The following is a 16,419-nucleotide window of genomic DNA, read 5'->3' as shown; positions in this document are numbered from 1 at the left end:
TTTTGTTTTGTTTTTAAATGTCAGAAATGTGTATTTGTGAATGTTGAGATGTTATATTGGTTTCACTGTTAAAATAAATCATTGAAATGGCTATCTATTTATTTTTTGGTTAAGTTGCCTAATAATTCTGCACAGTAATAGTAGTCACCTGCACACACAGATATCCCCCGAAAATAACTAACACTAAAAACAAACTAAAAACTACTTCCAAAAAAATTCAGCTTTGATATTAATGAGTTTTTGGGGTTCATTGAGAACATGGTTGTTGTTCAATAATAAAATGAATCCTCAAAAAATACAACTTGCCTAATAATTATGCACTACCTGTATACTTCTAGCATCAATACCATATTATGGTATTATACAATCTGACAGGTGCGCTTTATATGTTGTCCATTTTTATATCTACATTTTGTTGTTGAAATGTTATTAATCATTGTGCACATATTTACCTTCCTGAATGAGGCTCACAGGACCGCTCTCTTCCTCCTGATCTTCTGCTGAGAAGTTGGGGTGGTGGGGGGGGGAAGCTCCTCAGCTTGCTCCTCAACAGGAGCTGGGGTTGGGGAGTGGGAGGGCCCTGGCTGCTCCTCCTCATCCATGTCCTCCTCTGCCGCATCCTCCTCTGCCGCATCCTCCTCCTCCTCCTCATCGGCCTGGCGCCTTCTGCGCTTGGCGCGGACAACTGGCATTGGAGCTCCTATAATAACACAATGTTCATATATTATAAAAATGTTTTCTAATGACGTATGCAAATTCTGTGTACTGTGCTGTATTGTATATGAATACAAATTGTTTATATAGACAGTTAACCAATGGGACAATGTTATATTAAAGGGTCTTGTGGGCACTACAGGGGACTGAGCGTGAGCTGGGATGCAACCATGTTAAAATGAGCTGTTTTTGTCTCCTTTGTTTTGTTCAGACCATCTCATGTTAAAAAAGGGCCCTGATGGAGCACACGGGATTACTATAACAACCCCCACTCCTAACACAGGAATTTAGTGGTAATCTATATATATAATACTCAACGTGTGTGTGTGCTAAATGTATGTATGTATGTATGTATGTATGTATGTTCCAGCATCACGTACAAACGGCTAAAGATATTTATATGAAACTTGGCACACAGGTTACTTTATATGTCAGCCACAAACATAGGATAGGTGGTTTAAACCTTACCCACCCCCACTTGCCATGGTCGGGGTTTTTCTTTAAAGTCCCATGCAAAGCAATGGGAAAATTATGTTCCACATAACTTCTGTGTTCCTGTCTGCTGCCCCATGTCTTTTTTCAACAGTACTATGAATACCTTGGCCGGTGGTGATATATGTTAGCACAACATGGCATCTTGGTTAACAACATCTGACCTTACATGAATTACATATGACCTTACATAACTGTCACCAAAGGAGCTGCGGTGGCTCCACGCGATTGCCACTGCCATGACAACTGATTCACCTCTGCAGCTAGGGGTTCGGATCCGCTCTCGGCTACCTGTGAATTGAGTTTGGTGGTCTCAGCCCCGCCACTGGTGGGTGTGCTATGCGAAGGTTGGGTTGAGGAGGACCCCCCTCACACCCGCCATTGCCAACCGGGGCATGGAGAAAGGTGGCAGATTGCCTCTGGGGGAGGCCTCCCAACTCCTGCAGGCCGGCTCCTCTCTCTTTCGAGTTCACGCACAAAATACACTTTTTTAAAAAAAAACATAACTGTCAACAATAACTTACCTGGATGATATTTAGCCCGAAGACGTCTGACATTACCCATTTGGCGCCTCTTGAGGTCAGACCACTTCTTAACAATGGCCTTGTGGTCATGTTGGCCGCCAAAGTCAGCGATTAGGGCGCTGACCACAGCCCTTTTCTGTTGCTGCCGCCGCAGGTCATCGTATCCTGTTTCCAGGAACTTCTGCAAGAGAAGAACAAAGTATATTGTAATACTTCTGTTGACAGCCTTATGGATATATGACGTAAATGTATGCTATTCAACAATTGGAAGCATTCTCGCCTTATTAATCAATGACAGGGGTAACATGAAAGATTTTATATCCTGCCATTTCGGTCGCCACCTTTTTTGCATAAATATAGCAGCCATTATCATTTGCATAATTATGAATATATTATTAACAACACAGGATACACGTATAGGGGAGATATGCGTTGCTAACTCTTTTCCCTGTCAGGAGCCTACAGCCCCGGGGGGTCAGAGACGGGACCTTTTTCGGAGGACCACTGACGTATGTACCAGTCGCAGTTTTTTTGTGATGTCACTCTTTAGGTGTGTGCACATTTTTCACTGCATCCGGGTGGAGTTTTTGGGTTGTGTTTTGCACGCCACAGGCTTTTCAACAGGAAAAAAACAGCTGGAGGCAGAATGGTTGCAAAACACTACGTGTTTGTTACTTAACTCTGGGTTTCAAGACCAGTCCACCTCCAGCTGTTGCAAAACTACTACTCCCATCAGCCACGGTCTGTCAGTGCATGCTAAGAATTTTACTTTTGCTGCATTTAGGGTGCCACAGTTTAGAGACCGTGCATAAAGGCCTGAAAATGGGGGCCTGCAGAACTTACAATACTAGAAGTGCCGCATTCCCAGGCATGCTGGAAGTTGTAGTTCTGCAACATCTAAAGGGCAATATGTATTCGAACGTCCTTGGGCCTTGAGGACACTGAAGTCAGGACGTTCGCATACGTTCCTATGTCCAAAAAATTTTTAAATTCATTATGCTAAATAACAAGGAAAAGTGCCTAAATACACATTTGCCAACCAGGGTGTCTGCAGCTGTCCAGGCATGATGGGACTTGTAGTTTTGTAAAAGCAGGAGACACATTTTTTGTGAAATACTTATATATGATCATATATACTAACTTTTAAACTAGACTTAAATGCTGGGCTGGGCTGGGACTTGTAGTTTTGTAAAAGCAGGAGACACAATTTTTGGTTAAATACTAATATCTGATCATATATACTAACTTTTAAACTAGACTTAAATGCAGTTGAAGATGATGAAATAACAGTGGTCAAAATACTTACACAAATCAGCAACTTTCCTCAGACTTAGTGAAATTGCTTCCAACCATGTTGCTGTGTGATTGCGCTGCGTCATAAGTTGGAAACTGGCAAGGCTCCAGGAAATGGTCGCGTGTTGTTCGCGTTGTTGATTGCGCTGCTTGGACCGAGATGGGTCCATATGGCTTCGGCTGTATGGACCACAGTAACTCTTTTCCCTGTCAGGAGCCTAGGAGCCTAACGCCCCGGGGGGTCAGAGACGGGACCTTTTCGGAGGACCACTGACGTATGCAACGTCGCAGTTTTTTGTGATGTCACTCTTTAGGTGTGTGCAAATTTTTCCTTGCACCGGGTGGAGTTTTTGGGTTGTGTTTTGCACGCCACAGGCTTTTCAACAGAAAATAACCAGCTGGAGGCAGAATGGTTGCAAAACACTACGGGTTTGTTACCTAACTCTGGGTTTCAAGACCAGTCACCTCCAGCTGTTGCAAAACTACTACTCCCATCAGCCACGGTCTTTCAGTGCATGCTAAGAATTTTACTTTTGCTGCATCTAGGGTGCCACAGTTTAGAGACCCGTGCATAAAGGCCTGAAAAATGTGGGCCTGCAGAACTTACAATACTAGAAGTGCCAGCATTCCCAGGCATGCTGGAAGTTGTAGTTCTGCAACATCTAAAGGGCAATATGTATTCGAACGTCCTTGGGCCTTGAGGACACTGAAGTCAGGACGTTCGCATACGTCCTATGTCCAAAAAAAATTTTAAATTCATTATGCTAAATAACAAGGAAAAGTGCCTAAATACACATTTGCCAACCAGGGTGTCTGCAGCTGTCCAGGCATGCTGGGACTTGTAGTTTTGTAAAAGCAGGAGACACATTTTTTGGTTAAATACTAATATCTGATCATATATACTAACTTTTAAACTAGACTTAAATGCAGTTGAAGATGATGAAATAACAGTGGTCAAAATACTTACACAAATCAGCAACTTTTCCTCAGACTTTGAGAAATTGCTTCCCACCATGTTGCTGTAATATTGGGAAACTGGCAAGGCTCCAGAAATGGTCGCGTGTTGTTCGCGCAATTGCGCATGCGCGATCGAAAAAATCGCAATCGCAATATGTATTTTGGTTAAAATATCATTCATATTCGATTTCAGAGTGCTGCTACAGCAGTTTTCGAATATCTGCAATAAATTTCGCATTCGCATGTTGCGAATATTTCGATAAAATATCAGGAATATTCTGAGCCAATCAGAGCGCTCCTCCAGCATATCTCGAAATTGCGCAATAAATATCGCATTCGCATGTTGCGATATTTCGATAAATATCAGGAATATTCTGAGCCAATCAGAGCGCTCCTCCAGCATATCTCGAAATTGCGCAATAAATATCGCATTCGCATGTTGCGATATTTCGATAAAATATCACGAATATTCTGAGCCAATCAGAGCGCTCCTCCAGCATATCTCGAAATTGCGCAATAAATATCGCATTCGCATGTTGCGATATTTCGATAAAATATCACGAATATTCTGAGCCAATCAGAGCGCTCCTCCAGCATATCTCGAAATTGCGCAATAAATATCGCATTCGCATGTTGCGATATTTCGATAAAATATCACGAATATTCTAAGCCAATCAGAGCGCTCCTACCGCAGTTATTAAAAAATCGCAATTATTTTCGCATTCGCAATAGCGAAAAATCGCATTCAATTAATTTCGATAAAATATCACGAATATTCGAATTTAGCGAATATATCTCGAATATTCGAATATATATTCGAGATATATCGCGAAATCGAATATGGCATATTCTGCTCAACACTAATAGTGTACTCTGTATAAAACGTTATTTTATTAAATAAAATCCATTGCGCTCACATCTGATAAAAAAGCACCTTTCTCTATATAAAATCAAATGCTACAATAAAATGGCTTCCTGGCTACTTCGGGGAACAACATAGTGATGTCACAGCAGGCTCTACCCTACGCATTTCATCATAACTGATGTCATCAGGGGCACAAAGGTGTTTTATCGGGTAGAGGTCAGGACTCTGTGCAGGCCAATCAAGTTCCTTCACCCCCAAACTCACTCATCCATGTCTTTATGGACCTTGCTTTGTACACTGGTGCACAATCATGTTTGAAAAGGAAGGGGCCATCCCCAATTTATTCCCACAAAGTTGGGAGCACTATATTGTCCAAAATGTCTTGGTATGCTGATGCCTTAAGAGGTCCCATCACTGGAACTAAGGGGCCAGACCCAACCCCTGAAAAATAACTCCATACCATAATCCCCCCTCCACCAAATGTTTTGGACCAGTGCACAAAGCAAGGTCCATAAAGACATGGATGAGTGAATTTGGGGTGGAGAGACTTGACTGGCCTGACCTCAACCCGATAGAACACCTTTGGGATGAATTAGAGCAGAGACTGCGAGCCAGGCCTTCTCGTCCACACCAGTTCCTGACCTTACAAATGCACTTCTGGAAGAATGGTCAAACATTCCTTTAGTACACACGGTCGGTCCATCGGTTAACCGATGAAGCTGACTGATGGTCTGATGTGCCTACACACCATAGGTTAAATAACCATTGGCCTGTACACACGATCGGTTCATCGATGAAACGGACCAATGGATTTTTTCATCAGATATCCGATGAAGCTGACTTTCATCAGTCTTGCCTACACACCATCAGTTAAAAAAACGTTAGTGTCAGAACGCGGTGATGTAAAACACGAACCGATCGTGTGTACATGGCATTAGAGTCAGCAGGGGACAGATGCAGAATCAGACAGATGCAGAATCGGATCGATGCTGCATCCACCTAGGTAAGTATGATTCTTAAATTATGTAATAAGTATGGGCCGGATTCAGAAAAGAGATACGACGGCGTATCTCCTGATACGCCGTCGTATCTCTGAGTGCGATCGGTCGTATCTATGCGCCTGATTCAGAGAATCAGTTACGCATTGATATCCCTAAGATCCGACAGGTGTTAGTGTCTTACACCATCGTATCTTAGGCTGCATTTTCTGGATGGCCGCTAGGTGGCACTTCCGTTTGTTTATACAAGGAATATGCAAATTACTATTTACGCCGATTCAGAAACGAACGACCGCCCGGCGCCATTTGCGTTCGGACCGATGGATTTTTTCATCAGATATCCGATGAAGCTGACTTTCATCAGTCTTGCCTACACACCATCAGTTAAAAAAACGTTTGTGTCAGAACGCGGTGATGTAAAACACAACAACGTGCAGAGAAAAATTAAGTTCAATGCTTCCGAGCATGCGTCGACTTGATTCTGAGCATGCGTGGATTTTTAACCGATGGATTTCAGCACAGTCAATCGTTTTTTTTTTCTATATTTTTTTAACCATCAGATAATTTTACGTTCTACGTTTTTTCACCGATGGGGAAAAAAAACGATGGGGCCCACATGTGATCGGTTCGTCCGATGAAAACGGTCCATCGGACTGTTTTCATCAGACGAACCGATCGTGTGTACACGGCATTAGAGTCAGCAGGGGACAGATGCAGAATCAGACAGATGCAGAATAGGATCGATGCTGCATCCACCTAGGTAAGTATGATTCTTAAATCATGTAATAAGTATGTTTTTACCGCTTCAGCCCCAGAAGGGTTTACCCCCTTATTGACCAGGCCATTTTGTGCGATACAGCACTGCGTTCCTCAAACTGACAATCGTGCAGTCGTGCGACGCTGTACCCAAATAATTTTTATGTATTTTTAATTTTTTCCACAAATAGAACTTTCTTTTGGTGGTATTTGATCACCTTTTATTTTTTGTGCTATAGACAAAAAAAGAGCTAAAATGTTTTACTTGTTATAAAACATATAAATCACATTTATGGGGGGGGGCATGGTCTGGACAAGGTCGAATGAAGACGTGTGGTGTGTGAGCTCCTGGCTTCCCCCTTCTTATCCCGGCTTTTTTGCTCTACTTTTCTCAGCATGCTCTCAGCACGAGGCGTAAGGCAAAATCTGAAACATGGACAACCCTTGCATCAAAACTAGCAGAGGAAATACAGCTTTTCTTCCCAGGTTCCCAGAAAACTTCTCCCAGCACCAGGATGTTGAACCCGTGAGGTTCCCCTTTTGCAGCTCCGAGCACACTAGTGCCTAGGGCTGCGCATCTTCACTGGTCTCACGATTCGATGCGATTACGATTATCAAGTCCACGATTCGATTAGATTTGGCGATGCATCAAGATGCATCACGATTATTACCCAAGTGCCCATGGTTTTCAAGTTTTCATCAAAAAATTAATTCAATCACTCAGAAATTGAATAAAAATATTTATTTGTATCTGCTATTTAAACAAATCATACCAAGTTCCCTGCATATCATATAGCAAAGTCTGAATGAACAAAACAGTTCAGCAGACAACACACAGTATTTATTTAACCACTTGCTTACTGGGCACATAAACCCCCTTCATTCCCAAGCGAAATTTCAGCTTCCGGCACTGCGTCGCTTTAACTGACAATTGCGCGGTCGTGCGACGTGGCTCCCAAACAAAATTGGCGTCCTTTTTTCCCCACAAATAGAGCTTTATTTTGGTGGTATTTGATCACCTCTGCGGTTTTTATTTTTTGCGCTATAAACAAAAAAAGAGCGTCAATTTAAAAAAATATATATATTTTTTTTACTTGTTGCTATAATAAATATCCCAATTTTTTTTTAAAAAAACTATTTTTTTTCTTAGTTAAGGCCGATACGTATTTTTCGACGTATTTTTGTAAAAAAAAAAAAAAAACGCAATAAGCGACTGGTTTGCGCAAAAGTTATAGTGCCTACGAAATGGGGGATAGATTTATGTTTTTTTTTTTTTACTGGTAATGGCGGCGATTTGCGTTTTTTTTTTCAGGGCTGCGATATTGCGACGGACGTATCGGACACTTTTGACACAATTTTGGGACCATTCACATTTATACAGCGTTCAGTGCTATAAAAATGTACTGATTACTGAATAAATGTGACTGGCAGTGAAGGGGTTAACACTAGGGGGTGAGGAAGGGGTTAAATGTATTCCCTACATAGTGTTCTTACTGTGTGGGGGGAGGGGGGGGACTGGGGGAGGTGACCGATGCTGTGTCCCTATGTAAAGGGACAGAGATCGGTCTCCTCTCTCCCTGACAGCACGTGGAGCTCTGTGTTTACACACAGAGCTCCACGTCCTGCTGTGTCACCGGCTGTGTTCCCGACGATCGCGAGTGTCTGGCGGACATCGCGGCCGCCAGGCACTCGCATCGGCTCCCGAGCAATGCGCCGGGCACGTTGTTTCCACGCTGCGCGCCCCCAGCGGCGCGCACAGGGAACAACAACAGCAGGACGTCTTTGGACGTCCACCCAGCACTTGAGAGCCGCGCTGTGGACGTCTTTCGACCATAGCGTGGATCTCAAGTGGTTAAAACAGTACTGTCTGTGTCTGTAACAGTAAACTGTTGTGCTGGCCTGGCTGGTGCAGTTAGTTTATAAGTTTTACAATAGTTTTACTATATATATGATATATAATATTAAATAATAAACAGTACCACTAACACCTACATCTCTTCAAAAAAAGAAGCACTTCCAGTTCCTGACTGGAAAACATCACAGTGAGTCAGTAAACCTATAACACACAGTCAGTGACTGTGTTATAGGTTCACTCACTGTGATGTTTGCCAGTCAGTAACTGTGTTGCAGAACTTCCTGGTTCACCGTGATTGTTTTGGCACCAGCAGCACCACCACCAGCAGCACCACCACCAGCAGCACCACCACCAGAAGCACCACCACCAGCAGCACCACCACCAGCACCACCACCACCACACCCACCAGCACCACCAGATGGGTACGTCTAGATCAGTGTTATAAGCTCTCAGAGTTGTCACTTTACAGAAAACTATACCTGCACTGAGCACTCAGTGAGCACTCTACCACAATACATCAACTGAAGCCAAGCCATGCCACCATTAGAGGAAGCTGGAAAATCCTTGACAGAATAAATTGTCAACTGAATCTGAAAATCTTGGACAAATCTTTATGGGATCACAAACACACACCACAGAATACCAGAAAAAAAAAATAAACACACATCCTCCTCACTGAATCATAATGGTAAAGGGCAGGCCACACAGGCTGAGGTCAGGCGGGCAATGTGGCACAGCCACCATAGTCAGACATGACGTCATGAGGTCGGTGTGTGTGTTTTTTTGGTTTGTGTGAATGTGTATTTGTGTGATCCAATAAAGATTTACTCCACATTTTAAAGGGTCACTAAAGGAAATATTTTATTAGCTAAATAGCTTCCTTTACCTTACTGCAGTACTGGTTTCATGTCCTCATTGTTCGTTTTTGCTTTGAAGTAGCTGTAATTCTGCTGTGATCTCCACACTTCCTGGTTGCCTGTTTCCTTATAACCATCGTACTGGGAGATTTTCACGGTGGTCTAAGCTGTCATTAGTGTGTGTCTAAAACTCCTCAGAACCAATCAGATTCATTTTAAAAAAACAAAACACTGCCCTGGATTTGTTGTTTTTGTTCTGTGAGTCTTCCCGACTCACCTCTCACCCGGAACTTCATGTATGTACCTTTAAAACCGAACGTGAAACTAGAGGCACATTATATGATAGATTAAATTCAATTTTTAATCATTTTTAAAAGGAATCAGTTAACTTTTATGTCTCTATACCCTGTAAACAGTCATTTCAGCAAAAAAAATGTTTTTCCTTTAGTGACCCTTTAAGTTTCAATTTATTCTTTCAATGATTTGCCTTCCACTGGTGGCTTGGCGGGCGTCAGTTGTCTGGAATTAAATAAATACACTTTTAGAATATTTGGCTGAGGGTTAAGTTGAGCCCCCCTAAAAATTGACATTCAAAGAGATAGACAGTCACAGTACATCAAGTTTGAAAATTCAATGGAATGGACACATTTTTGAAGATTGTGTCCGACACAATCTTCAAAAATAATACCATTCTCCCCAGTGCTAGAAATTGAAAAGCTTGTCGTCACTCAGTGACTTAACAGAAAATGTTACCTGCACTCTACCACGATACATACATACACCTGTAACTGAAGCCAAGCCACGCCACCATTAGAGGAAGCTGGAATATCCTTGACCGAAAAAATTGGCAACTGAATCTGATAACCTTGGACAAATCTTTATGGGATCACAAACAGTCACCACAGAATACCAAAAAAAAGAAAACACACACATGACACTGAATCATGATTGGTAAAGGGCAGGCCACAGCAGGTCAGAGACAAGCGGGCAATGTGGCACAGCCACAGACAATCAGACATGAGGTCAGGTCGGTGTGTTTTTTTTTTTGGTTTGTGTGATCCAATAAAGATTTACTCCAAGTTTTAAGTTTCAATTTATTCTTTCAAGGATTTGCCTTCCTCTGGTGGCTTGGCGGGCGTCAGTTGTCTGGAATTAACCACTTACCCCCCGGAACATATTGCTGCCCAAAGACCAGAGTACTTTTTGCGATTCGGGACTGCGTCGCTTTAACAGACAATTGCGCGGTCGTGCGACGTGGCTCCCAAACAAAATTGGCGTCCTTTTTTTCCCACAAATAGAGCTTTCTTTTGGTGGTATTTGATCACCTCTGCGTTTTTTATTTTTTGCGCTATAAACAAAAATAGAACGACAATTTGAAAAAAATGAATATTTTTTACTTTTTGCTGTAATAAATATCCCCCAAAAATATATAAAAAAACATTTTTTTTCCTCAGTTTAGGCCGATACGTATTCTTCTACATATTTTTCGTAAAAAAAAATCGCAATAAGCGTTAATTGATTGGTTTGCGCAAAAGTTATAGCGTTTACAAAATAGGGGGTATTTTTATGGCATTTTTATTAATAATTTTTTTTACTAGTAATGGCGGCGATCAGCGATTTTTTTTTCGGTATTGCGACATTATGGCGGACACTTCGGACATTTTTGACACATTTTTGGGACCATTGGCATTTTTATAGCGATCAGTGCTATAAAAATGCATTAGATTACTATAAAAATGCCACTGGCAGTGAAGGGGTTAACACTAGGGGGCGGGGAAGGGGTTAAGTATGCCTGGGTGTGTTCTTACTGTGGGGGGGGGGGGTGGCCTCACTAGGGGAAACACTGATCTTCTGTTCATACATTGTATGAACAGAAAATCAGCATTTCCCCTGCTGACAGGAACGAGAGCTGTGTGTTTACACACACAGCTCCCGTTCCCCGCTCTGTACCGAGCGATCGCGTGTGCCCGGCGGCGATCGCGCCCGCCGGGCACACGCACGGGAGTCGGGGGCGAGCGGGGGGCGCGCGCGCGCGCCTCCGGCAGCGCGCGTGCGCCCCTAGTGGCGGCTAATAGGCAGGACGTCATATAACGTGATCTCGCCTAGGAGAGCCACCTTGTGGACGTATTTCGACGGTGCGGCGACGGCAAGTGGTTAAATACAGAATTCTTTTGGTTGAAGGTTAAACCCCTAGAAACAGAGTCAGAAATTCACAGGGCATGACAGACACATTGGGAAAACACAAAAAAACACGTCAGTGTAAAAAATACTAAATGGATCGGACGGACAGACACATAATAGAAAACCATTCTCCATCTCCTCTCCACTCCAGTGCTGCTAAAAGCTAGAATAATATCATATATTCTGATGAATCATCACAGTGAACTTAGAATTTATGATATTATACATATTACAACAGTATGTTACATTCTTTGATGATCATTGATGATTGATTGTTTGCAATTGCCACGACCAGTCACCTGCAGGCTGCCTGCCACTGCCAGTCTGACTGCCAGTGCCACGGCACCCCACCAGGCAGTCAGTCACAGTGACTGAGTGCGTTCCGTTGAGGACGAGAGTGGCATAACTGGCGTTAACCGTTAAAGCGGATGTGCCACTAAAAAAATATATTAAAAGCCAGCAGCTACAAATACTGCAGCTGCTGACTTTTAATATAAGGACACTTACCTGTCCTGGTGTCCAGCGCCGTCCCCAGCAGATGACGAGCGATCGCTCGTCACCCTGCTGCTCCCCCCTCCATCCACGGTGAGGGAACCAGGAAGTGAAGCGCTCCGGCTTCACTGCCCGGTTCCCTACGGCGCATGCGCGAGTCGCGCTGCGCCTGCCGATTGGCTCCCGCTGTGTGCTAGGAGCCGAGTGTTCCCAGCATACAACGGGGGACGGACGGGAAGTAAGGAAAAAACCCGTCTTTTGCCCGTATCGTGTGGCCGGAAGTGGGTGCAGATACCTGTCTGTAGACAGGTATCTGCACCCCCCTCCCCCCTGAAAGGTGTCAAATGTGACACCGGAGGGGGGGAGGGTGCCGATCAGCGCGACTTCACTTTAGTGTGGAGATCCGCTTTAAGTAACTGGTCTTGTTGACAATGACAGGGACGGAGGAACTCGTCGTGAGGGAGGGGTGGGGAGGAAAAAGGGAAAGGGGGGGGGAAAGAGGGAAAGGGGGGGGGAAAGAGGGAAAGGGGGGGAGGAAAGAGGGAAAGGGGAAAGGGGGGAGGAAAGAGGGAAAGGGGAAAGTGGGGGAGGAAAGAGGGGTAGAAAGAAAGAAAGACAGACAGACACAGAGACAGACAGACACAGACAGACAGAGACAGACAGACAGACACAGAGACAGACAGACAGACAGACACAGAGACAGACAGACAGACACAGACACAGAGACACTCAGACAGACACAGAGACACTCAGACAGACACAGAGACACTCAGACAGACACAGAGACAGACACAGAGAGCGGTAAACGGAAAAAGAGATAGAGAGACTGAGAGGGAGACGGAACGAGAGATAGAGAAAGACAGAAAAAAGGAGAGAAAGAAAGAAAAGAATGAGGGAAAAGGAGGAAAGGACTAGGAGGCTGGACCCGGAGGAGAGGAAAAGTTCTCCTTTCCTCATCTAGTTTCTCCCCTTTCCTTCTCTCTCTCCCCTTCTTTCCTTCTCTTGGAGAAGGAAAGAGGGAGAGGGTGAAAATGAGGGAGAGGGAGGAAGGAAAGAAGGAGGGAGAGGGAGGAAGAAAAGAAAGAGGGAGAGGGAGGAAGAAAAGAAGGAGGGAGAGGGAGGAAGGGAAGAAGGAGGGAGAGGGAGGAAGGAAAGAATGAGGGAGAGGGAGGAAGTAAAGAATGAGGGAGAGGAAAAAAAAGAAAAGGAGGAGAGAGGAAAAAAAAGGGAAGGGAAAGGGAAAAGGGGAAGGGGAAAAGGGGAGGGAAAGGGGGAAAAGGGAAGGGAAAGTGAAAGGGGAAAAGGGGAGGGGAAGGGGGAAAAGGGGAGGGGAAGGGGGGAGGGAAAGGGAAATGGGGAAGGGGGAAAAGGGGAGTCTGGCAGGGGAGACAGAGAAATAAACATTTCAGTGGCAGAGAAAATGCTATAAACAAAATATATAAATGTAAAAACACTGCTCAGCATTTGGGAACGTGTAGATTGTTCTGTAAGAACACCAATTGATCTACATGGTCTGGTTTGAGGCCGCTTCTTTTTGCAGTTACCACATCTCCCGCAGTGGAGAAAACCCGCTCTGCAGACACGCTTGTACCTGGGATACACAAGTATTGCTTTGACAGCCGAGAAAGGAGGGGAAATATGACCTCATGCTCACGCCACCAGTTCAAAGGGTCTTCAGTGAGAGGCAGAGGTGGGGCTTTACAATATTTTTCCATTTCCTCCTCAGCCTTGGCATAGGGGGTCTTTTTGGGTTCTATTGTACCTTCAGTGTCAGTGAAAGACTGTCCCAGCAAACTCACGAGCAGCGATCTGGCCTTTTTGGGAGGAGATGGTGGAGAATGGTTGTCTTCGATGGGTGAACTGTCCTCTTCTTCCAGAGTTTGTTTTCTTCTAGGCACTTGATGATCCTCTTGTGTCCTCTCATCTGATGTAATCTGTGTTTGAACAAAAAAGAAACGGAAAAAAAAAAATAAGTAAAAAACACAAATGTCAATGCCTTTGATTCTGATGGGGTGATGAAAAAGCACAGGAAACGGACAGTACAGTTCCCGCACCGCATCAGATTCAAAAGCGTGGTAGTGCTACTGTCGTTTCAAGAAGAAACATGATGGAATTCTTCAAATTAATTTAATTACCTCCAAGGATGCAGCTTCCTCAGTGACTCCTTTAAATATCTCCAATCTTTCTTCATCTGTGAGGATGAAAGGCAGTCCCTTAAAGCGAGGATCCAGTGCAGAGGCTGTATGAAGGATCTTCTTCTCGGCCTCACTGCTGTACCTCTTCTGGAGATCTGTTCTAATAGAATTCTTGATCTCATGGATCATGGGTGTGTCTCCCATCATGTCTGTCATGCTCTGGAGAAGTTGTGCATTTATAGGGGCAATGAGAGAAACTGTTGGATTGCGCTCTTCTGACATCAGCATGGTTGCATCCTTCATTGGCTTTAATGCACTCACGGCATCCTCTGCATTTGACACATCTGTTTTGTTTAGAGTGCAGAGATCGGACTCTCCTCTTCTGACTTCTGGAGACAGCAAGGTGGCACAGACTGCAGGTTGTTGTTCCAAAAACCTCTCGACCATGTCGTATGCGCTGTTCCATCTTGTTGGCACATCAGTTATCAGCTTATGATTCTTCAGGCCAAGACATTTCTGTTTCTCTTTTAGACAGTGGCTTGCTCTAGTGCTGCAATGAAAGAATGTGGATATCCGTCGTACTCTGCCAAGAAGCCTAGAGAGAGTGGCCACTTTCAACGCTCGCTGGGATGCAAGATTCAGTGTATCGGCGAAGCATTTCACATAGGGGAATTTTCCAACTTGAGCTGCAACTATCATGTTTGACGCGTTGTCGGTCACAAGCACTACAGATTTATCGGACAGCTGCCATTCTTCCACAACATGAGAAAGTAGGTCACAGGTGTTGGGTAATCTGTTAACAGGAAAGATCCAATCCAATGGACCTCCTTAATAAGAAGCACTACTAAATGGTGTAATATAACATTATTTTTCTAATGGTAGTAGACACTTAAAATTAGAACACATTTTATATATTCACTATACAGGGCGGTTAGTGCCCCTTTGTTAACTCGCTACAACACAGAGGACATCTAATATATACATATATATATATATACACATTCTAGCTCATTAGAATTGTTTTAAAAAAAGCACTTCTCACCATTCACCTGCGATTATTACCTGCCCCCTGAGATCGGTGTTTTACCTCAAGAAGGTGTATATTTATTCCAGCTTTGTTTTGTTTTTATTTAGTTTCTGGCAATTAGAAATATTTACATTTCTAAGTGATAACATATTTCAATCAGCTGTCTATTGGATAACATAGACCACTAGGCATCTGAATAATAGATCCTACAATAGGACACACCCATACTAATCCTCTCTAACAAGGTTTACTATTGCCATCATTAAATAGGGTATCTGAAGGATCGTGCTTCTTATTAAGGAGGTCCATTGGATTGGATCTTTCCTGTTAACAGATTACCCAACACCTGTGAACACACAGAAACTCGGAACACCTAAGGGTGACCCATTTTGCAGCGCCATTATCCCAATCTTTTCTACATCTTTTTTGATCTCATCACTGAGGTTTTTTAGGGAGGCAGCAGCATCTAATTTACATCCTAAGCGCGGATCCCTTCCTATTTTTCAACATGAGAAAGTAGCTCTGCCAGATGAGCACCCGTGTCAGACTCATAAATGGCTCTCGTTTGCAGTACATGCGACAATCTGCCAGTCCTTACTAACATATGCTGTTATTGTAACAAAAGACTCTGTCGTGACTGAAGTCCAGGAATCACACGTTATTGCGACTCGACTTGCTTGGCTCATTGATGCAATTATCTGAGCTTTGGTTTCGTGGTAGAGTGCAGGTATGACGTTTTCTGTAAAGTGACTTTGTGACGGGATCTTGTAACGCGGCTCTATCGTCTTCAAAAGGTAGCGAAACCCAGTGTTTTCCACAACAGAGTAAGGGCGCAGGTCCTTGGCTATGAAAGCTGCCACAGCTTTTGTTATTCTCTTCACCTTTTCAGAGTTGGGCGGCAAAGTTGACTGTAACATTGCATCAATTCTTGGCTGATCTGGGTTCATTTCCTTGGTGGTGGTGGTGGTGGTGGTGGTAGGTTTTAGCATTTCTGGGTCAAAACGGCTGACGTGGTTTCTCAGATTAGTAGTATTCCCTAGATATTTAATTTTTGTGTGACAGATTTTACACACAGCGTATGACTTGTCCAATTCGTGCTTCCCACTTTTTTCATTAAAGCCAAAATGTTCCCAGATGTTTGCTTTTAAAAAGCTAGGTGCATTTTTTATCTCTCGTTCCTTTTGTTCTACTTCTGCCATTTTTATTTACTAGCAAATGCAATGCATGCCATCTATATGTGAATTTGTGAGTAGGGATGACACAAGTCTTGACG

The 16,419-nt window shown here is 43.6% G+C and overlaps 1 protein-coding gene across 1 annotated transcript; it reads right to left on the bottom strand.

Annotated features, from left to right (window-relative positions):
- Positions 1–13,441: 13,441 nt before the first annotated feature.
- LOC120930470 (E3 SUMO-protein ligase ZBED1-like) lies at positions 13,442–14,818 on the bottom strand. The gene is made up of 2 exons (XM_040341653.1): positions 14,120–14,818; positions 13,442–13,918 (listed from the first exon to the last, which is right to left on the bottom strand). The coding sequence occupies exons 1-2, from the start codon at positions 14,816–14,818 to the stop codon at positions 13,442–13,444; spliced, it is 1,176 nt and encodes a 391-aa protein (XP_040197587.1).
- Between the last annotated feature and the right edge of the window lie 1,601 nt (positions 14,819–16,419).

The sequence above is a fragment of the Rana temporaria genome, chromosome 3, assembly GCF_905171775.1.
Source record: "Rana temporaria chromosome 3, aRanTem1.1, whole genome shotgun sequence".
NCBI classification, from domain to species: domain Eukaryota; kingdom Metazoa; phylum Chordata; class Amphibia; order Anura; family Ranidae; genus Rana; species Rana temporaria.
Note: the sequence above shows the minus strand (reverse complement) of the source record. Positions and strands in the feature narration are given on the sequence as shown.